The following is a 23350-nucleotide window of genomic DNA, read 5'->3' as shown; positions in this document are numbered from 1 at the left end:
GGGCTCCCATTGTTTGTGGAGTAGGTTATCTTGTCTATGAATTGTAGTGGTTTTATACTAGTTTGCACACTTTTATGTGTGTAGTTAAGTGGTTTGTAGGTGATTTGACTCTGGTATTAGGTGATGTGCAAGAGCTCCAACTGTAGCCTTTCTTTGTTGAAGTATAATATGTTTTCTTTTATGTTTGTAGTGGGCGAGGTACCCACTAAGGTGGCAGTGTTACAAATTTGCTTGGATGCTGATCGCTGTGATGTGATGCATATCATTCATTCTGGTATTCCTCCAGTTTTACGGTCACTTTTGGAAGATGAGTCTTCGGTAAAGGTATGCTTTTATTTTGCCTCTGATGGTTATATAATATATATCAATTGGTTTAATTATTTTGGTTGTTTAAATGCATGCATTAATGATATTGAAGTTGTATTGATTTTGCTTAGATGTTTTATTGACTGAGTTTTTCTAGGTTGGTGTTTGTATAGCTGGTGATGCATATAAGATGCGAAAAGATTATAATGTTAATGTGCGGGGAATAGAGGATTTGGGTACTATTGCATGCCGGAAAATAAGACCTCCAAGAACATGGAGTCTTTCTCGGCTTTGTGAGAAGCTCACGGGCAAGGAGGTTTTGCCAATTAAACTTCTCATTTGATTGCTATTTTCTATATCTATATCATTTTAGTTCTTTAGGAACATTTTGATGAATGCTTATGATTACATTAATTGATGCGTTGTATGCGGAATGATATGCAAGACGATTTCCAGTGCTTTTATTTGTGGTATCTCATCAATTATGATTTGCATTGCACAATGTCTAGTAAGAAGCATCATGTGTAGATGAATGCCCCATACAGGAAATGATATTTTAATTAGATTGTGCTAAATAGCATGCTAATTGGAGTTTCAAAAGGAAAGGATGATTCTTTTTATTAGCATCCTATTGATGTGGCTAAAGTTGCGTACCTCGACTTTCTCCGGTCAACACAAAATAGATTTTAATGGCAATCCCATTCTCTCTTGCGTAAGGAAGTTTCTAGTGCTACTGAAATGATCACAAGATGGCGACCTCAAGGTTCATATTTGTTAGTTCTCGACTGTGGGATATCTCAATGGTTCATGTGTCTTGCTCGTTTGACATGAGGGGACTTACGTTAATGGATAGGATAGGCTTCAAGGTTCTATAAGACACCCCTAAGACTCTATAAGTCTTATTTTCATTAGATTAATGTTGAACATGATGCTGTTTGATAGGTATTAACTTCAGATTTATATAAAAAGAAAGGAAAATAAAAGAGGGTTGAGAAGAGATTTTAAACTATTCTATCTAAAATAGCGTATTTGGGTAAATAGACAGAAACCTTAATATTATCATATTCTACCTTGCCAGTTAAACACGACTAAGTAGAATTCGGTGCAATTGTCAAAGGAGAATCAGATTTTCAAACTATTAAATACAAGTCCTGAATCGACAACATACATTCATACTAGCATTCAACAACCGAACTAAATTCAAAAATATGCTCAAACTAACCATACAAAGCTATTGATAGTCAATCCTTAATGGTACGAACTTAAAATTTCTATCAAATATTTTCCCAAACAAACTATTTGTAAATGAAAAGCATAACAAAAATTTAAATGGGGAAGAAGGGAACTATGCACTTACAAGAAACATGTACAGCTTGAAAATCCATTAATCCTGTAAATATTTTGGCAGTCTTTGCAACAATTCTAGACTTCTTACAAAAATAAAGGAAAACCAGTCCCTTAGAATAGAATTCCAAAACTTGGATGAATGGCCAGGATTAAACAAAACAAGTGGCCCAGATTCATCCCCAAAAACATGACTACCCATGCCTAGTTAATAAGGAGCATACCTCCCAATTAACTAACCAACTAACAATCATAAAGCTGTCCCCACCAAAAGTGCACTGCACGGAGCTCAAAAACATAAAAGAGTACATAGTAGCTGGGAGAAATAATTAACTTTAGGGATTGCATTTTGTCATCCCAAAGTTGATATTTCCTCAATTTTTACAATAAAAAATCACTTTCTCCTTCCAAGTACCCTTCGCAAATATCTCGGCTTACAATTTGTTCTGCCTGAACATACTCCTAGAATCTTAAGGTAGATGGAACACACCTCTTGGAGAGGAGGAAGAGGTGGATTGTGTAGAAATTGTTTTGTCATCGATGTTTGTTTTGGACATCTTTCAGCCGAGTGTTGTTTTATGTCAGCATTGTCTAGCTGTTTGTTTCTGATCGTTTCAAACTATGTTTGATCTGAGCATTTTGTTCAGCCTTTTCCCTGAGTTTGTATGACTACAGGTGGCATTGTATTTTCAGTATGTCTTGTTTGATTGTTTTGGCAGAGATGTCAGGTATCCTCTGTTTCTTCAGATTAATTTCACTTAATTGTGGCAGTGATCAGTTACTTAATCGATTCTCTGGCTTGTTCTTAATTTTGGCAGTGATCAGTTACTTCATCGATTCTCTGGCTTGTTTCAGTTGGCAGTAATCAGTTACTTCATCGATTCTCTGGCTTGTTTCAGTTGGCAGTGATCAGTTACTTTATTGATTCTTTGGCATATTTCACAGTCTGAGTGTCAAATTTTTTTTGGGGCTGTAGTATTACATTTGTATGTGTCGATGCTTTAGAAGATGACACATCTGCATTTCATGTGTAAGTTTGTTCTTTTCTGATAATGCCTAGGAATATCTTGTCTGCAACCTACTGTGTGTGTCAGGATGTGTAACGTTCTTATTCAAAAAAGCATTTTCTTCTGTATGGTGCGATTTCAAGTTATGGAAGAGTTGTTATTTTTTGTGAGTGCAAAAAAAATGGGGTTCTATCTTCTTTTGTGTGATTTGGAAGGTAGTGGATAGTGAAGTGATGTATCGTGAAAGAGACAACAGTGTTAGCATCGTTTTTAAAAAAAACGATACATGAATTAATTTTGAGGATTGTTTTTGAATGATGTGTAGAACGTTCTTAAGCGTGCTTTCATGAATATAAGATCTGAGTTTTTGTTTGCCGACCTGAGATAAGTTGTACCTCTCAAAAGATATTGGTAGTATGCATGTACACAAAGTTTTTTAGAAAGCAGTCTGTACGTGTGTAGAATCTGATATTGGAAGCATACATGTTTGAAGGAGTTACTGCTGTGGGTGCATAGTGTAGTGGTGTGACAGTTTCAAGTGAAAACTTTAAATGAAGAATGCTGTGATCAGTTTTTCAGGGTACTGAGTTCATACGTTGAATATGCAAAAGGGAGTTCTTGACTGTGGATTGTTGACTGTATGTTGTCTACTCAATCTAGGCATAAAGATCATTATTTGTAGACAGTGATAAGTTGCTCTATTTGTATGCTGTTCTGAGTTGTGTAAACAGAAAACCTCTGTCTCAGAGTGATATCAATTTGCAGGTCAATGTATTGAGATATAGGAGTTTTACTTGTTCTGAGTAAAACATTGTGCATGCTGTTTGTTTAAGTCTGTTTTTAAGGTTTGAGTTGTTGCTCATTGATCATCAGGTTGGTGCCTTGTAACTGATATTGAAGTCTCAGATTGTAGTGTTGGAGCACTTGTTGTAACTGGGTTGGAGCCCATTTGAGTTAGTGATTACCGTGATTTTTTACCCTGTTGGGTTTTCCACGAGAGAAAATTCTGCGTCTCTGTCTCTCTTATTTCATGCTGTTTATTTTTGGTTCATGTTGTTAAAAACACTGATTCACCCCGCCGTTCCCCCCCTCCTCAGTGTTTTCCTATTTGGTTTTTAGATTGTTCATTTGGAAGTCAATGTCCATACAGTGACTCTCTATCCATGCAACCTGTTCAAGCTAGTCTATTTTATTGCTCTCAAAATCCTTTATTGCTGCGCGTAGTTCACTGGCAAGTTCTATATCATCCTTGGTATATGGAGTTCCGTCATTTTTCAGCTTGTCTTTCCAACGCAATTTCATCTTGCTGCACTCCATTTCAGGCTGCCAATCGCTAATCAAAGTTTGCAAGACCTTTTCATAGAAAGTCCTGGCATCGAGCAAGGTTGCGTCACACTCCTTCCATCCCTTATTGATGCAATCCACGATGTTGCTCTTCAGTCCTAGAACTCGATACCAGTATCGAAAGGTATTGATATCATGAGGCCCGAGGATCTGCTGCAGTGTAGGAATCCAGGAATGGGTCCAAAATATTGCCTTGATGATGGGGAGAGGCGTATCAACTGCCCCTTTAAATTCCCCAACTTTGCCCTTGATGCTTTGTAGTTTCTAGTGGGCTCTCTCTGTGTCCAACCTCATGCTGGTTGCCTCCTCTAGTACCTGATATCCCATCTGTATTATGTCCTCAATCCATTCCCTGGTTGCCTTTGCTGTGCCTCTCAGACTCAAATTTAGTAGTGGTTTTTTGAGCTAATGCCACATGAGGAATGTAGGCCTCATTCGTGTGCTGCAACGGCTTCAACAAGTGGTCTATATAGTTCTCAGCCTGCAGGGCATGAGCTCGACAGTCATCCTTTCCAGCTGGTTTAATATGGCGTCCACAAAATCTTTGAATTCCTCCACCTCCTGACCTTTTGTCACTTTTCCCATTGGGATTGACATAACATTATAGTCAGCTAGTGAGACCTCCTCGACCGATTTGCCTTCGGGTGGAGCAGCAATATGCACCATTCGGTTCCTCTGAGCATCTTTGGTAACATTGGAGTATGTCTTCGGTTTCTTCTTCCCTTTAGTCTGAGGCTCTTCTATTTGAGAGAATAGGTCATCTAGGCTTATAGGTGGCCTTCCTTTGGGCTCGGGCCTGTAACCATGCATGAGGGATAGTTTGTCCTGAAGTGACCGCTAACTCTCTGCCTTGCTCTTCTGATGCTTCAGCAGATCCACTATCTATCTGCGACTGATCAGTCATGGAAAAAGGCTGATTTGGTTCTGTATTCTAATCTTTGCCTACAACTGAGTTCTCGCCAACTTCACTTAGCAATTGTTGGGTGACCTCAAGTACCTGCTGTTCCTCATTACCATGGAGGTTGGCATTTTTGTTGTCCTCTTCATTCCCTTCAGTGACATCATCATTCTCTCTATCACCCACCTCCTTTTTCTCTTAATGAGCGTCACCCTGTCCGTTTCCCTCATTGGGCATAATTTCCCCATCCTCGACTTGGTTTTCAGGCCCATCCATATCAATGATCTGTGTCTCTGCCTCTTGCACACTAGGCTCCTGCAAATCAATTGCTTCGAGCTATTGCTGAATCGATTTGCTGTGTGGGAGGGGTAGGTTGACGCTCTAGTTCAATCACATCCTTTGTTGGATTAGGATCTTTTGGCGAGTTGGCAACAGACGACCTCCTTATTGGTATCTTTTCCCGTGCAAGAACCTCAGGTGACTGGCTCTTATCCTTCCTATACCTCTTCGTTGTTCGCGTTCCTTTACTAGCCTTCACCTTTTTTCTCTTCTTTTCAAGCCTCTTCTCAGTCTCTTCTTTTGTAGCACTCGATGCCTCTTCCTCCTCTTGATGAGTGAGACTCAAAGCCTCCCATCAGGTTGTACGTGAATTGTGTCCCATCATGGGTCAACTCTTGAATCCGCTGATATAGCCAAGCATTTGTAAGTCTTCTAGGGCCTTCCATTATGGTCTCCAAATCGATGACCGGATCCTGAGACTAGTTGATTGAAGGTAGGTGGTCCCTTACCGCCTCATAGTCATGGTATTGTAGGCAATCCCCATAGTCGACAAGCTGAACTGGGACTTGGGCATACTCGAAAGTCCCGATTTGATGCACATTAAGCCTTGAGTATTCCCTCTAGCGAACCTCAAAGTCATCTCCGTAGCTGGCCCAATAATCCTCTATATTCATTTTGTGCCTATAATGCATGCCATAAGCCTTCCTTCCTAATCCAGCAGGGTCGAAACTCTTCGTGAAGGGGTGCTCTTGTAGGCAATAGGACGCTAGCTCCTCGTTTGACTACTTAGCCTGTGCAGGGGTTTTAAAGTACACATCATTGTTCCCTATTGCCATTGGGAATGTGACTCCATCCATTTTCTTGTCCCTAAGGACTTGCCCAATTGCATGCTCCTGCCTAGCAACCTCCAAGAGAATCATCCTATCCATAGGGTACCGTGGGAGCCTGTAAGGAGAGCCTTCAAAACTTGAGATTCTTAAGTAGGAGTATCAGGGAAATTTGATGAACCATGTTCCGTACTTCCATATCAATGCGATGGCCTATTTAGATACCCTTTGATGCAATCCTTCTTGCATTGTCCTGACTATGCGCATGGTGAATGCATCATTCACGCGCTCATATTGGCCTACTACATAGGCTATTTTGTTTTTCTCCCTCTGTTTTATGTTGTAGTAATGTAGTTGGGGGTAACAATCATACACTTTCACCTTATTTGGCAAATCAATCCTGGCAGTCTAGGATGTCTTGCAAACATGTATACCAAATAGGAAAACATTGTGAAGTATTTCTTCTTTGCAAGCTGGACTAGTTGGGTATGGATGTTATCACTAATAATTCGAGCCCAATCAAACTTGATCTTTCCTATGAAGAACTCTTCTGCAAGTAAAACATCCATTCCTCAAACATACGGGAGTGAGGGAGTCCCATTACTTGACTGAGTAAAGTGATCATGTCTCCATACTCGTCACTGAACTCACTCCTGTAGACCTTTTTGAGGATCCTGGTGCTAGGGGCTCTCTTTTCCTTAAAACCGATTTTCATTGATCTTCCCTTTGCACTTGTTGGGATTAGTGTCATATATTGTTTGAGCTTCTTCCATTGTTACCCTCGTGGAATGGGATGTCGAAGGCTTCTCCAATAGCCTTTGGGCTGAAATCAGCCATTATTGTCCCTTTTTCTAGTACCACGCTGCTGTCCGACTGATAGTGCTTGGAGCTTTCTACAACAAGCTCGTAATTTTGGATACCTTGTGGGAAATCTGTTGCTTTTGCAATTCCACTTTTTGCCATCCTCTTCGTTTTCCCATAGGCATTAGCAGTATATACCCTGTCTTTGAAATGTTGAATATCCAACATGTCCAAAATTAGTGTCGCCCACATTCTCCCAGTTACTTAGGACATTTTATTCTCGTATCACTCCTTGATATTGATACTTCATCTTTTCCAACTTGCGGGGGTTGTCGACCTTGGGTGCCTGGGACATCCCTGGTGCGTCAAGTGCCTTAGAGGATTCTGCCACCTTAGGAGGCATTTACCTTGCACACCAAGATGCGAATTACGAGGCAGACTCAAGATGTAAAAGTGGTTAGCAGTGCCCAACTACGGCGTTAGTAGCGAAATCATGGGATAATTAGCATAATGATAATAAAACAACATGATGGCAAAAATTTGAAAAGTTGTTACAGTTTGCTGTTTGATTCGTTTAAATTTCGTTGCACGACTGGAATTAATGACTTGGAGCGGTTTAGTTTAGAATTCTATTGATTTGGATGCATTTGTAGTTTGGGTGTTGTTTAGCAGGATGGGAAAGCTTCGGCATTTGCTGGTCCGTTAAGAACAAAGTTTCAATTTTCAATTTCATGCACTTTTTAGTCTTAAATTTGCGTTACCAAATAGTGGGGAAATTTTAGGCATTTGAAGGGTTATTGGGAAATGTTTTGAAGTTTCAGTTTCAGCTATAATCCTCAAAATTTTCCAAAGTTTAAATTTTGAAAGTGCGATTTGAATTTTGGCAGTGCCCATTTGGCCTAGGGTTTGATTTTTTTTTTTTGAATGGAAAATTTCAAAAGCACAAACCAATATTTTATTATGACAATATAATCCCGAAACATACCGGGAGTGCTGGAGTATTTTGCTGAAAGTGAAGTCCCAGTTGGAAGGACCCTGGGTGGAGTGCACTCTTCCTTCTTTGCGTGCTAGATGAAGCCTCCTTATCAGTACTTGGATCTCTTTCATGCGAAGTCTAAGGTTTCTTGGCTCTTTGATGTTGAACGCGGGACCCTCTTTGAAGAGATCAAGCCTCTTTGGAAATTTGCCTTGTGGAGGTGCGTCACTCTTCAAAGCAACATCTGCATCCCAAGGAATGGGTTGTATCGGTAGAAGCTTGGCGAATGAGAGAAAGTGCAAAGAGAATCGCCTCAGGCCTTAAATTTGCCCAAAAAAGAATCCCCGAACTTTTACCTTGCTTTCCACTTAACGCATTTTGTGTTTGATAGGGGAAAGCTTGGCGATTAAGGAGCAAAGTGCGAAGTGAAAAAACTCTATTTAAAACCCCCTTCTTTACTTTCAACTTAATGTTCCAACACACAAAGGAGAAAAATTGGGATTTTTAGGAGAAAATGTGAGAAATTGTTTTATGGTTTTAACTTTTCAATAAGAAACCCCAGATATTGCTCTTCTTTTAATCACTCTATCCCCTAAGGGAGAAATTTGGCGATTTTAGTGAAAAACGCGAAAAAGTGTTTATAGTGTAAAGTTTGCAAATTCACCAAAATTCCCCGAATTTTATTTTATTTTGCCATCCACTTAACTTAGCATTCGCTTTTGAAGGGGAAAACTCGGCATTTTGAGGCAAAAGTGTCAAAAGACACTTGGTATTTTGAAATGCCTCTTTCAATTCTCCACTTAGCCTTTTGAGGGAAAAAGTCGGCTCTGAGAGGCAAAAGTGAAACTTCGACCCTTGACATTTTAACACATTTCATTTATCCCAATTTGTCATTTTGCCTTTTAACGGGAACTTTTGGTTTCGAGAGGTAAAAGTGAAATGCTTCATTTAAAATTCCCTTTAAAATCTCCATCCTCGAGTTTGTATAATTCCCTTTAGGAAAAAGTTTGGCTTTGTGAAACAAAAGTGCAGGAGCTCCTCTTCATCCTAAATTTTCGCCCTTAAGGGAAGTTTTGACATTTGGAGGATAACATGCCAAAGGATATTTCAATATGTTTTCCCTTTATTTTTCCCTTTTATAACTTAGTTTGCGTTTTGCCATTCCCAAGACATCCTAGGAATTAACCTATGATATTTTGAAACTCCAGCTTGAACAATCCTCCTCAAATCCTACGGCACCCTATGATCAGATTTCCTCATTCTCTTGAATCTTACTCTGCCAACTAAAAAAAAACTCGTACTTAGGACCTCAACGAGGCAAGCAACAAAGGGAGACTCTGTCTTCCGACGGGGAGTGTGTACAAGGCATAACACATCCATGAATGAGCAAACTCATTTACTGGACTGCAGTTTGTGAGTTAAAATACCCCTAACTAGGCAGTGACAAGAAATTAAATCCCATATACAAAAGAGAAACCCCAATAAGACAAAACATAGTGTCTAGCAAAAAAGTGTAAACCCATAATCTTTAATGAACTAAGAGCTTTGAACATACAAAAGCATGCAACTTAAGCTAGAAAACTACTCCAAAGGCTACAATGGAACCACTAGGCAAGTGTATAATTTTTATAAGCAAGAGAGTTTGTATGATATTTTCTCAGTAAATAATTCCCAAATGTAGGATCTGAAATTTTTTTATCTTCATGAACTTTTTGTTTATTGCTTTATTGAAACATATACAAAAGTATCAGTGTAGTTATTAATCAAGTGGTCAAGACAAGTTGACAACTTGACATGTTGACAAAAGCTGAATAAATAACACAGCCAGGGATTTTAGGCACATGTATGGATAAAGGAATGGATGCCGATTGAGCATCCTATAGATATGAATGAAGGGACATCATCCACACTAAGTGAAACTAAAAACATTGTAACTGAAGATTTTGAATTGCCCTCTTGCACATGGATTATTTTGCAGTGCCTTCTCAAAATATTTGGTATAATTATTTTAAACTAATATGACTATATTATAAGGCTAGAGATGATCTTTTTGTCTCTTTTCAGGTTTAAGAACTTGTTTCCGGATTTTCACAAGGATGTAGTGTGTTTAGCTCTCTTTGTCCCTTTACCTCTAGAGGCTCATTGGCTTTGGGTGTCAGGGAAATTTTCTAGGTAGAGTACTGTGCTTCCTTCTAGGATTTTCGAGCCCATCGAACATAGCTGTAGACTTTCCTCTATGGACATTATCAGGTGTAGCATTGGTCCTCTTGTAGTATTAAATAATGATGTCTTTGGTTCTTATTTGCCAAACCTTGCTACAAACACATTACAACCTAACCCTCAGAGGCATGTATAATCAAGTTGAGCATGAGTCAATCATGTCAACAAATAAGATTGCTAAATACTTAGAATTCAAAATCATTTTAGGGTTGTGAGGTCAGTGGGTGAAAGGTGACGATGTAATCTAATTTTTTTGGATCATCCTCTAGGATGAACTGATTAATAATGTTTCATACCTAGTTGAACATTAGAGGCATCTTTAAAGAAGCTAGAAAGGCATTGTGCTGAAAAGTTTCATTTATTTGAAGCTTATTTCCACTTCCAACAATTGAATCAACATCAGAATATAGCAACTTATGCATTCCTGCTGTTTGAGGGTTTCTTTGGCATAATTTTGAACTTTATCAAATACCACAAGAGCATTATATTTGCATATTGTCTCTAGGAGCTCAAATTAGATAATCATTTTATTTTAAGAAATCTCATTTGTAAAGAAATTTGTGGATGCTACTAGTACCTTTTCTGACATTATTTGGATTCTTCACAGCCTTTCTCCAGTATGAAGACTGGAGATGCTTTTAAATTTAGAGAGAAAAATATTTAACACCTCAACTGACCAACTTAGCTCAACGCTGAAAATTTCTTACTTACACAATTTAGTTTGTCATGCTTTAGCTTTAAGAGAGCTTGCATTGGGACCACACATACATGATTAGTAAGACCACGTATGTGATAGAGCCTTCAGCCAGATACAATCAACATTCTCATCCCCAACTTTTTATTAGTTTGGTGTGTCAGATGATTGAAGAGCACAATCATGGTTTATCTTGATTATCATTGATGTTTTTAAGCATCCTTCTAAATGTCTCTTCTAGTTTTCTGCTCTCCATATCTTGTATTGTTTGGACTTCTCTATTGCTCTTTTCTTTTTTTGGGGCGTTGGGTTCTCCTGCTGGTTTCTCAGACTTTTCTACCTTTTGCTATCCCTTTGGATATTTTAAATCTTCACTCTACATTGGTGTTTAAATTAAATTATATACTATTACAGTATTACTGAGATCTGCTTGATTTGATTGATCTCATTTCCTTGCTCTCTTGATAATTGCAAATTTGAAATTACTTGTGACACAAAAATGTACAAAATACTAGTTGAAGTTTGGGAAACCCTTTATCTCTTCTGAGGTAGAAGCATTGTCTTGCTTCATTTGGTAGTTGGCTAGTTGTCTGATTGAAAAGATCTAGTAGTGTTTTATTTGTTATTTCCATTACTGATTTTCAGAGCAATATCTGAAATGATAATTGCATGATTAAATTAATGAAGTCGTAAGAAAACATATAGGCAATTACACAATGATGTTTCTAAAAGAAACATTTGTGAACAAATGACTAAATTAGAAACAAACTAAAGCTAACTAAACAGTACCTAATAACTATTAATGGTACAATAATTACTTTAATACCCTCCCTCAATGGTCATCCTATCAAGTACACCAAGTTGCCCTAATTTTACAAACTTGTCCGGGCTCAGAGACTTGGTGAGAATGTTTGCAGTTTGGTCCACAGTTGGAACATAATGCAAGATCACAGTTCCATCTTTAACAAGCTGTCGGATGAAGTGACAATTAAGCTTTACATGTTTGGTTTGCTTGTGGAAGACTAGATTCTTGGCAAGTTTCAGCATTCCTTGATTGTCATAGAAGAAGGGTGAAGGCCTTGCTTGAGGCATTTTCATTTCAAAAAGCATCCTTTGTAGCCATATTGCCTCACATGCTGTTTTAACAGTTCCTTGATACTATGCTTTTGTCAAGGAAAGAGCTATTGCTTGCTGCTTCTTACTGGTCCATGCGATTACACTTATACCAAGACTGAAGATATACCCAAAAGTAGACTTCTTATCATTAACAGAACTTGCCCAATCAACCGAGGATCATGCCAAAGTTAGGTGTCCCTTTCACATATCTCAGTATATGCTTCCTTGGAACTCAATGTTCTGCTTTAGGGTCTATCATGAAACAAGATTTGTAGCTCAAAACATAACTAAGATCGGGTTTAGTGACTATAAAATAAATGAGACTATCAACTAGTTGCCTGAAAGCTGGCTCATTCACCACAGGTGAATCTGATTTGGCTCTTAGTTTTAGCCCTTTCTCCATAGGTGTAGATGAAGGTTTGCAATCTTGCATCTTGAACTTATCCACCAAACTCCTGGCATACTTTGATTGAGAAATGAAAATGTTGCCACCTATTTGCTAAACCTCGACATTGAGACATTAATGTAGAAGTCCCAAATCTGTCATAACAAATATGCCTAACAAAAGCTCTATTTAATTTGCTCAAGCAAGTGTTCTCCATTACCACTAATGATGATATCATCCACATAGATGACAAGAAATTTGAAGTCATTTCCAGCACTCTTGACATATAAGTTGGCATTCAAACGACTTCTTCGAAAGCCTTGTGCAACCAAGTATTGATCAATCTTGATGTACTTTGCCCCGAGGGCTTGTTTTAGGCCATAAAGAGCCTTGACCAGTTTGCATACCTAGTGCTCTTTGCCTGCAACCTTGAAACCTTGAGGTTGCATTGTGTAGACCTTTTTCTCCAAATCACCATTGAGGAAGGCACTCTTCACCTCCATTTGATAGACTTTCCAGCCATACTATGTTGCAATGGCTAGAACCGGTCAGATGGTGCTCATCTTTGCTATAGGAGCAAAGGTTTCCTTATAGTCAACTCCTTTCTGTGAGAAGCCTTTAGCTAGCAATTGAGCTTTATATTTATTAAGTGTTCCATCAACTTTGTACTTGACTTTATAGACACATTTGCAGCCAATGGGTTTCTTCCTTGGTGGAAGATTTGACAAAATCCAAGTGTTATTTTCCAGAAGACTATGATGTTCAACTTCCATAGCCTTTTCCCATTCAAGTATTCCTTTTACCTTTGAATAAGTTTGGGGTTTATAAGCACTCTGAATGTTCTTCGCCATAAGAGAAAAATTGGCTGTGTTCTTTTTCTTGCTCTTGCTCTAGAAGATTTGCCCTCAACAAGCTCATCATCTCAAACATCACTGATAAGATTTTCCCACCACTTAGGAAGGAGAGTAGAACCATCTATTTCCAAATCAGGTGTATCGATATGACTTGGGCTGCCTGGAAGAAAATCGTCTGGATCTTGATCCAAGTTATCCTGAGGGAACTCTAGTGGAACAATGTCATGCCTAGGAGATTCCACAACTTCAGGTTCAGAATCATCAGAATCCTTCCCTTCAAGTGAAGCTAATGGAAGCCTAACACCTATGTCTTTTGTCTGTAGAGGCTGATCTCCAAGAGGCTGGATGGAAGAAGTGAGTTGAAGGGGCCCACTATCTTCATCAAAAACCACATCTCTACTAAATGTGAGATGATCAGTGTCCACATCAATCAGTCGATAGGCCTTATGATTGTCATTGTAGATGTAATGTCCCCTTAGTTATTTCCTATAAGATAGGGACAATTACCCTGCTAATATCAAGTGCGAAAGACTTATCTTCTCAATTAAGCAATAATACTCATAATGTATGATGAACAATGTAAGAATAATAGTCATTGTAGCTGTCATGTCCCCTCCCTGATCATTATATATAGAAAAAAAACCTAAAAATAATAGTCATTATTTATTAATTAATATAATATTTATCAACGAATGATTATTTGAAATTATTATTTATTTTAATTAATATTCATTTATCAATAATATATCCTTGAAATATTTAAATTAATATTATATTACATAGATTACAAACAAATATTACAATCGACCATCATGTAATATTCATCGATGCTTCAAAAAGACAAGACCATTGAGTATTGTCATTGTAGCTGTAATGTCCCCTTAGTTATTTCCTATAAGATAGGGACAATTACCCTGCTAATATCAAGTGCGAAAGACTTCTCTTCTCAATTAAGCAATAATACTTATAATGTATGATGAACAATGTAAGAATAATAGTCATTGTAGCTGTCATGTCCCCTCCCTGATCATTATATATATAAAAAAACCTAAAAGTAATAGTCATTATTTATTAATTAATATAATATTTATCAACGAATGATTATTTGAAATTATTATTTATTTTAATTAATATTCATTTATCAATAATATATCCTTGAAATATTTAAGTTAATGTTATATTACATAGATTACAAACAAATATTACAATCGACCAATTACATCAATGGTTCAAAAAGACAAGACCATTGAGTATTGCTAATTATTGATGAACATTAGTGGAAATCAACCACTTAGTTTCTACTCCGATATTGGAGTGCTAATGTACAACTACTATATAGTAATCATCATTGCCTAAACGTGATGATTAGCCTAAATAGAATAAAGTAACGCAACAGTAGTAACACAGGAGTTAGGAATTGATTCGTTATGATATTGAAAACAGTTCCCACTCTATAAACAACAACAATTATATTAAGAAATATGCTTATCAAGAGAGCATCGATTCAATATAAGAAATGGTCTAAAACAATTAAGACACCTAAATGGCAGTCGTTAATAGCTATGAGAATAGCGATTAGTATGGGCAACAATTACTTCCAAAAGGAGCGATTAAAGCATTAACCATTGTTTATGAAAAGAGACGATTAAGGAAGAGGTATATCGCTTCACATCCAAAGGATGTAGTATTTCGGGTTTATAAGATATATATGGAGGATCAATCCAATTCTCAAGAGGATCATCAATTACTTTCTGATTCTTTTACAACCTTTTTGATTCCAGGGAAGAATAAGGGAGACAAGATGACTAATCCAGAACTGTCATAAAGTTTACCGACAGCAACATCCTTGTTTCGGGTGGTATGCATAGGGTATGTGTTTAATAGGTAAGCTTCATATATGTAGCCCGATAATGTCTTTATACAAAATTTGAATAATAATATTAACTTAGACTGAAATATTTACTATGGCAATACATAATTTTATGAGTGACAGACCAGATCTGACATGTGTCAGTTTTGTCTGCCATTGCCAAGCCCTAAATATATTAATAATTAAAATTGTTTTAAGCAGTGGTAGTATTATAATTTATATAATAGGTTATTAGCAAAACATATCTTCAGAAAATATCAGTATCAATCAGCATCAATTATCGATCAAGGAGGAGAGATTAATAGCCTGCAAATTGTCCAGATCAGATGAGAACTGTTATTAAGCTCCAGACAGTAACATCCTGGTCCTTGGCGGTATGCACAAGGATATGCTTAATGATAATATTCTTTATGCGGGATTTAATAATAATATTTAATGGTAATACTAATGTAGATTATAATTAGTAAAGCATTCATACTAATTCCACATACAGTGGCAGACCATGTCAGATCTGTCTGCCATTACAGCTATTAGAAAGACTAATGCTTAGTGTTTTAGGATATGGGAGTGTTAATATTTTATAGTAAATATAATCTGATTTATTTATTTATATAAAGGACAAATAATATTTTATAAGAACTTCGGTGCAGTAAAACATATAGAATAAAACTATCTGAATATATATATATATATATATATATATATATATATTTATTTGAATTAATAAATAAATCTGAGATTATAAATCAGATTGAATTATCAATTCAATATCAAGAAAAAGATTATGTCTTCACCAACTGGATTCATGTTAAGATAGTTTTGTCCCTTAATCAATTTAGTTAAGTCATAAGTATGTCGAGATAGCTTAATTATGGTTAACAATAGGCCTAAACCAAGAAGGGGACATTACAAACAATGTCATGCCTAGGAGATTCCACAACTTCAGGTTCAAAATCATCAGACTCCTTCCCTTCAAGTGAAGCTAATGGAAGCCTAACACCTATGTCTTTTGTCTGTAGAGGCTGATCTCCAAGAGGCTGGATGGAAGAAGTGAGTTGAAGGGGCCCACTATCTTCATCAAAAACCACATCTCTACTAAATGTGAGATGATCAGTGTCCACATCAATCAGTCGATAGGCCTTATGATTGTCATTGTAGCTGTAATGCCCCCTTAGTTATTTCCTATAAGATAGGGACAATTACCTTGCTAATATCAAGTGCGAAAGACTTCTCTTCTCAATTAAGCAATAATACTTATAATGTATGATGAACAATGTAAGAATACAATGGTCGACACTTGTAATTTGGTTGATAATAATAATAACAATTTAAGAATAATGACTATTATCCATGCCACTGCTTCCTTAATTAAATATATGCTTTAAGTGAATTGTTCTTTAGATATATTACGCTTAGTGCAGACAATCTGATCTTTACTGTTATGCCCGATATGGCAACAAAAACCTATAAGGCGATCTTAATAGCTTTCCCAAATGTAACAATGGACTGCCAAAAGCAGTGCTCGGATAAGAGCAAATCCGTACGGATATGAAGAAGAATTAGAAATACCAAAAATCCGATACCTTGAAAGATCTTTGAGATTGTTGTTAAATACCTTCGATAAGGCATGATGTGGGAAGTTGTATCTTACCATAGTATCCTTTAATTAGCGTCTCTTCATTATGATTTACTTTGTTATTAGCTGATCATTAACAAGCTAATATTATTACTACAAGCATATTCAATGAATGTTGCTATGGTCGAAGACAACAGCTTAGGAAGCGTCATCCGGGTAGGACGTCACCCATGCCTAGGTATTTTCTCACCTCACTACATTGAGTCTTATCAGAGGAGCCGAGTAATATTACAAATTGGACTATGTATGGGAACAAAGGAGATTACAAGGAACTGAGTGGTCTAGGGTCATTGCAGACAAGGATTGAGAGCTTCACATATGGAGTGAGATTCACGATATCACATCCTCTTGGTATACAAGCACCTCCTTTGTTGTGCGTCTAATGACACCTGCAAGCAAGAAAGGCATTATGGTCTAAGGTGGAGTCAAACCAAGCAAGCACGCCAAACTCCCATATATCGATAACGTAATACCGTCCTTGCCTTCAACTTGATACTATGAGTCGCTACTTAACATCCACATGTGGCCTTATTTGCTTTGGATTTTGCTAGGTCATTGTTTATGTGGCTGGCAATACGTCTTGATTAAGTTCTATACGTTCTTGCCTTATGTTGGACGATTCAAAAGGAGGAGTATGCTTAGGAAAAGGCTTGATAACTTCCATTCATTGGTTAACTTGATTGCCTTGGTCGATGCTGGTATTTGATAATTCTGAGAGGTTGTTAATCAATGTTTTGGTATTTGTTAATTATGGCTCCACAGTATTTTCCAATCGTTGTCTCTCTTTTATCAATATCCTTCATTCTTATTGTCTTTAATGAATATTATATTTTATTATTACTTATTTATTTATATTATTATTTTTATATATTTATTTATGTATATATATATATATTTTAATTTCAATTTTATCATTAAATTGTATTTCAAAGTGGGGACATTACAGTAGCCAATAAGCATCACCTTTTGACTTTTGGAATCCAGCTTAGTTCTCTTGGCATTGTATATGTAGTTGAACCAAAAACCCTGAGGTGGCTGATTTTTGGTTTCCTCCCAGACCAAGCTTCTTCGGGTGTCATCTTCTTAACGGCTTGTGTGGGAGACTAATTCAGAAGGAAAGGAATCCAGCTTAGTTCTCTTGGCATTGTATATGTAGTTGAACCAAAAACCCTGAGGTGGCTGATTTTTGGTTTCCTCCCAGACCAAGCTTCTTCGGGTGTCATCTTCTTAACGGCTTGTGTGGGAGACTAATTCAGAAGGTATACGGTAGTATACACTGCCTCAGCCCAAAATTTCTTACACCGAGCCATTTCTATTATGGTTCAGTTCCTCCACTCAACAACACCATTTTGCTAAGGGGTATAGTGTGCGGTGAGTTGATGCTTGATACCATGTTTAGCAGAAAAGTTTGTGAATTCAGTGGAACAAAATTCACCCCCATTATCTGACTTAAGAGTTATGATTTGATGTCATGACTCTTTTTCAATTAATGCTTTAAACTTCTAAAGTTCATTAAACACATCTGATTTTGCTTTGAGAAAAAACACTCACATTTTCTACTAAAATCATTGACAAAGAGAAGAAAATACCTGACATCAGTGATCAATGCAGTATTCATTGGTCCACAAACACTTACATGAACTAGCTACAATACATTGGATGCTCTCCAAGCTTGTCCATCGAAGAATGGAGTTTGATGCTGCTTCCTTACTTGGCAAGCTCTACACACACCATGTGTTTGTTGCTGAATCTCAGGTAAACCTTCTACTAGATTCTCTCGAGCGAATTGTGAGAGATATGATAGGTTGAGATGCCCACACCGCTAATGTTGAACATTTTGTCATTGATGTCAAAGGTCAGTTGTTGAGATTCAGAGATTGAATTGAATTTTTAGCTGAGCTGGTTGGTTGCTTGCTTGAGCTGGTTGCCTACCTGCTTGAGCTGCCTATTTGTGTGGTTGAGCAGGGTATGCGTCTTCTTAAGCTAGTTGTGATCTTACTTGTCAATTTGTCAGCTGCTATATCATATTTCTTGCCAAGTCATATTTTGTGCCATGTTATATTCTAAAGTGGCATATGTTTGGAGCTATCAATTATATTTGAGGTTCTACCAAATAAAATAAAGTGTGGAAACTTTATTTTACTCCTAAGTTCTATTTAAGAATTCACGCACCTGGAAATTTTCTTTAACTGCGGCTAATTTAATAAATGCAACCATCGCGTGTATTCAAAATATTCATTCTCGGTGTTTGTGAAATTAAAACGTATGGTTTTGCTGAAAAGAAAAATCTCTATTAACTTTTATTGGAGTCGTTTTCTGTGTAGGTGTTGACAACAATATTAATGAGTCGTTTTTTTTAATAATTCTGAAAAAGCAGAGCTGTGCGTTTTTAAGGTGTCATTTTCTTTTTGTCAGGTTCAAATTTCTTCAGCCAGCTGTTGATGATTGAAGTCGTGTTTTTTAATTGTGTGTTATTTTTCTAACGCATGGAATTAGAATTTGGCAGATCTTCTGCGTGTTCTGTATCAGCTTTAATTCTTTCTGGTGCAAAGTCGAATTTTTATTTGGTGTGATATTCCTTTGTGTTGAGAGGGCTTCAAGATATATAGGTGTGTTGGTTCTTGGTGTTGTGACGGTTTCAGGATATACAGGTGCATTGAGACGGCTTCAGAATATTCCTTTTGTTTTATATGTTCTTTGGTTTGTGCAAGTTAGTATGGCTGTAGCTTGCTTTGACACGATGATAAGTATTCTAGGATGAATATTGCACAAATGAGGTGAGGCGTTGTTTTTTTAAACGTATGGAACAATCTGAAGTTGTGTTAGCCGTTTCTTTTTCAAGAAGATTACATCAGGTGTTTTGCAACGGAATGAGTGTGACAAATACGATATAGTTTTTGGGGGGCTGTTAAAGTGTGTATAAAAATATGATGATCAAAATGGTTTGAACGAGAAAAAGAAAAGATGCATTACTTTTATTGAAGGAATGCTGAAGGTTGAATTTTTTGATATAAAGACGTATGGTCTAGTCTAATTTGCTTGTTGGGTGAGTCTCTTTTTGGGCGACAGGAATGTAAATGAGGATATATATATATATCAGGGGCTAAAAGGAGATACAGGCTGTTCTAAAAAACTTTTAACAACTTGCACAACCTCTCTTAGTCTCAAATTGCTTCATTACAAAGCTTGCACAACCACTTTTAATTTCAAGCTGCTTTGATTAAAAAACTTAATTCTGAGAAAGTATTTGGAGGTCTTGGTTTATGTATTTGCTGCTGCTGTATAACCAGCGTTCTATTACAGACCTGTTTCAGTCCATCATTTGACACTTCAATGCTATTTGAAAGTTTTTTAAGTCTAGCATTTATATGAAGTCGAACTTATCTGGAGTGTGAGATTTTGCCAAGATCAAGGGCACAATGAAAAATATAAAAAGAGACAAAAGAATGACAAAAACCAACTGTATTCTCATCAATATGCAAATGATCAACTGGATTATTACAAGATGTTCAATGAATGCCCGTACAAACAATGTAGATGAGCCTGCTTATATAGGCAAGGCTAGAGATATGTGAGCACATAAACATGACATGTGGCTCAATAAGAAACAAGGGTAGGTAGGAAATAGGTGTGGGTAGGTAGGAGAAACAATAAAATATTCCACAGGAGGTGGATCACCCATCGAAGGTGGAATTATCACTCCACAATAAGTGGATATGATAGAGTAGTAACAAGATCAACACCTTTAAAGGTGGAAATTCTCCTACACACACTATCCCAATGTGGCACAAACACCCAAGTGTCTCATACCCAAATTACTATGAAATGCATTTCCTAAGTAAACTTAAGTAAAGTGTAATAATATCCATGATGAATAATTATTTACACCAACATGGAGTTTAAATCTATGTTACCCTTGAGTTTCCGGGATGGGGATGGCAGGGGACGGGGGTACGCGTTTACGGGAAGGTGATTTTTTTTGTCAATTTTGGGGACAGCTATGGGACGGCAAAGAGGAGAGCTATATAAAAATAGGAAAAATTAAAATATATAGGGAAATTCTAAATATTCATATGAAAACATGGACAAAGCATGCACATGTACATTATAGAACCTTAACATATAAGAACTAGCAGAGTTCTTATGCCAAATTTGTGTTAAATTGAGAGTCAAAGTCAAATTGCATATAGAATTCACTGTCAAAATTCACTGTCAATATGCAGAATTTACGGGGACGTCTTGTAGGAGTCCCCTGTCCTCACATATCGGGGAGGTGCCCCCGGGTAACATAGGTTTAAATCTGTTTTCAGAAGGATGAATGTAATTTTTGGTCTTAGTATACTTGAGTTGGTGCTCAAACAAGGTTGGTGCCTTAGCTGGCATGAGTTGGTGCCCATTTCATTAATGAAAGCTTTTGTGCCGTGGTTTTTTACTCACCCCTCCCCTTAGTATTTCTTGTGTGCTCTTCAGCTAATGCCAAAGAATGCTGATGGAAGAGCTCTTTGCAGCCATTGCAATCTCTTGAGACACACCGGTATCAACTAGCTTGTATAATCCATGATCTTTGAGGCCAACAACAATTGTCTTTTTGGACTCCTTACCTACAATGTGGCACTTGTGTGCATTGAAGATGACATCCAACTTCGGACAGTGTCACATCATCTGACTAACAAAAAGCAAGTTTAGCTCCATGCTCGGAACATAGTATACGTTGAGAAATATGAGATTTCTCCCACCAGATGTAATCTGAACATTGCCCTTGCCAACAATCGTATATTGTTCACCTCTGAAGATCACTGAATCGAAGCAAGCTGCGTACTCCATGAATCAATCTCTCCTATGCATGAAATGTCGAGAAGCTCCATAATCAATATACCAGGCAGACGATTTAACCTGCTTTGTTGGTCTTTTGGCCATAAACGCGTAAAAAGCAGATTCTTGCTCAATGTGCTTTGCAACATGGGCCTTTTGTTGAGACACTCCTTGGTTAGATTTCTCATCAGCCAACTGCTTTCTGCACTATTTCTTCATGCGGCCAATCTTACCACAATAGTGACATGTGATAACCTTCTCGGAGTTGTTCTCAGGTTTGCTTTGTCCTTTTGGCTGAAAGGACTTGCCTTTGCCTTTTCCTATATCCTTGGCTTTGGCAGTAAACGCTTGTTCTGCAGTGGGTGAGTTGCTGCTGCTACCAAATTGTTGTTTCCATCTGTCTTGTTGCAGGAGCTTGTTGCACAAGTCAAGAAAATTCAGGTCAACATTCGTGATTGTAATGTTGAGCATTTCAATGAAATGTTTGTAGGATTGTGAACTTTTGAGTGTGATTACCACCATATCTTCTTCCTCCATCTTGCGATCAATAGCCTCCAATTGATTACGAATATCCTAATCTTCGTAAGATGCTCTTGCAGAGACATCTCATCGTCCATCATGATTGAAAACAACATATCCTTCAGAAAGAATGCTCAGCTCTTGTCTGACGTTTCATGGTGATCCTTCAAATGCATCCAAATCTAAGCAACAGTCTTGCCAGACGACACTTGTGGAAGCATGCCGTTAGTGATTGACAACTTGATGAGCATCATTGCTTCTTGATTGTGCGCATCGAACTTGTCTCGGTCTTTTCCCGCCATCGTGGGATGAGTTGTACCTAGAACAACTTGGTCTAGACGCCGATATTCAAAGATTGTGAGTATTTGTTTTTTCCACGTGTTGTAATTCTTGCTATTGAAGCACTGATTATGTTCCAACATAATGTTGATCAATGACGCCATCCCTCTTGCTTTTATATACACAAAAAATGATGTAAAACAAATTGGTGCACATATTTTTGAAAATAAAGCTGATTATTCTGATTAAAAAGCAGTAAAAAAAATTGGCACAAATTTTGAGTTATAGATCTTGAGGCGACAAAAAAACCAACCATGATTTTATTTTTAAAAAATCAGTCAAAAAACTTTGCATAGGGTGTTAGAAACCCTAGCAGAAAACACCTTGGTCATAGCTTAGACCCATGAGTCACATCACTAATTTGATACCCAAGATTAGAAAACCTAGGTCACAACAGGTTAACAAAGCACAAAACAGTAGTTGTGTCTTAGAATAGAAAACAGGTGCAACCAAAAACATGACACTTTCTGAATGAAAATTGGGTAGATTGACCTGTCAAGAGCAGACCCGTGCAACCCTCGTGCATGAAACACACCCAGTCGAGGAAATAAAAAAAACGTGATCGATCCGTTGTGAGGTGCAGAGTAGAAGAAACCATTGATCGCTAAGTAACTCCCATTGCGACCTTTCATGGACAGAAAGAAACCCTTCCGTCATGCAGAAAACTGAGAAATTTGTCATGAAAATTCACAATCAGATGCGCGAGATAAAAAAAAACTAGAAAATTGTGTCATGGAGAAAACACTGCGAAAAACCCTTCAAATCTCGTTGAAAAAACACAAGCTGGCGTGAACATCTGTAGAGAGCCCACGATTCGTTGTAGAAAGGAAAATGCACAAAAAACCCATGTGATCAGAACCATTGAAATCCGTGATTTCGAACCAGAAAACAGGCATGAAAAACTTTTGATAATTTTTCTATAAAAATCCCACGATTTTTTGTTCTAAAAAAAATTGAAAAACAACTTCTAAAAAAATATCAGAAAATCCTTTTAGGAAAAGCCACAAATTTTGGGTCTAAAAAGTTTGCCAAAAAATATAATTGATCTCTAATACCATGAAATGGTAATCACATGATTAAATTAATGAAGTTGGAAGAATACATATAGGCAATTACAGGACGA

General features: G+C 37.3%; 1 protein-coding gene across 3 annotated transcripts in view; it reads left to right on the top strand.

Annotated features, from left to right (window-relative positions):
- LOC131046638 (3'-5' exonuclease) overlaps positions 1–23350 on the top strand; it is a 58324-nt gene that overhangs the window by 25251 nt on the left and 9723 nt on the right. For 2 of the 3 annotated variants that reach the window (XM_057980416.2, XM_057980414.2), the window contains 2 exons: positions 191–324; positions 464–622. In XM_057980416.2, the coding sequence (XP_057836399.2) occupies positions 191–324; positions 464–622 (293 nt within the window). The remainder of the gene's footprint in view (positions 1–190; positions 325–463; positions 623–23350) is intronic. The other variant, XM_057980415.2, reaches the window with a different exon arrangement.

This window comes from Cryptomeria japonica, chromosome 11, assembly GCF_030272615.1.
Source record: "Cryptomeria japonica chromosome 11, Sugi_1.0, whole genome shotgun sequence".
Lineage (NCBI taxonomy): Eukaryota > Viridiplantae > Streptophyta > Pinopsida > Cupressales > Cupressaceae > Cryptomeria > Cryptomeria japonica.
Note: the sequence above shows the minus strand (reverse complement) of the source record. Positions and strands in the feature narration are given on the sequence as shown.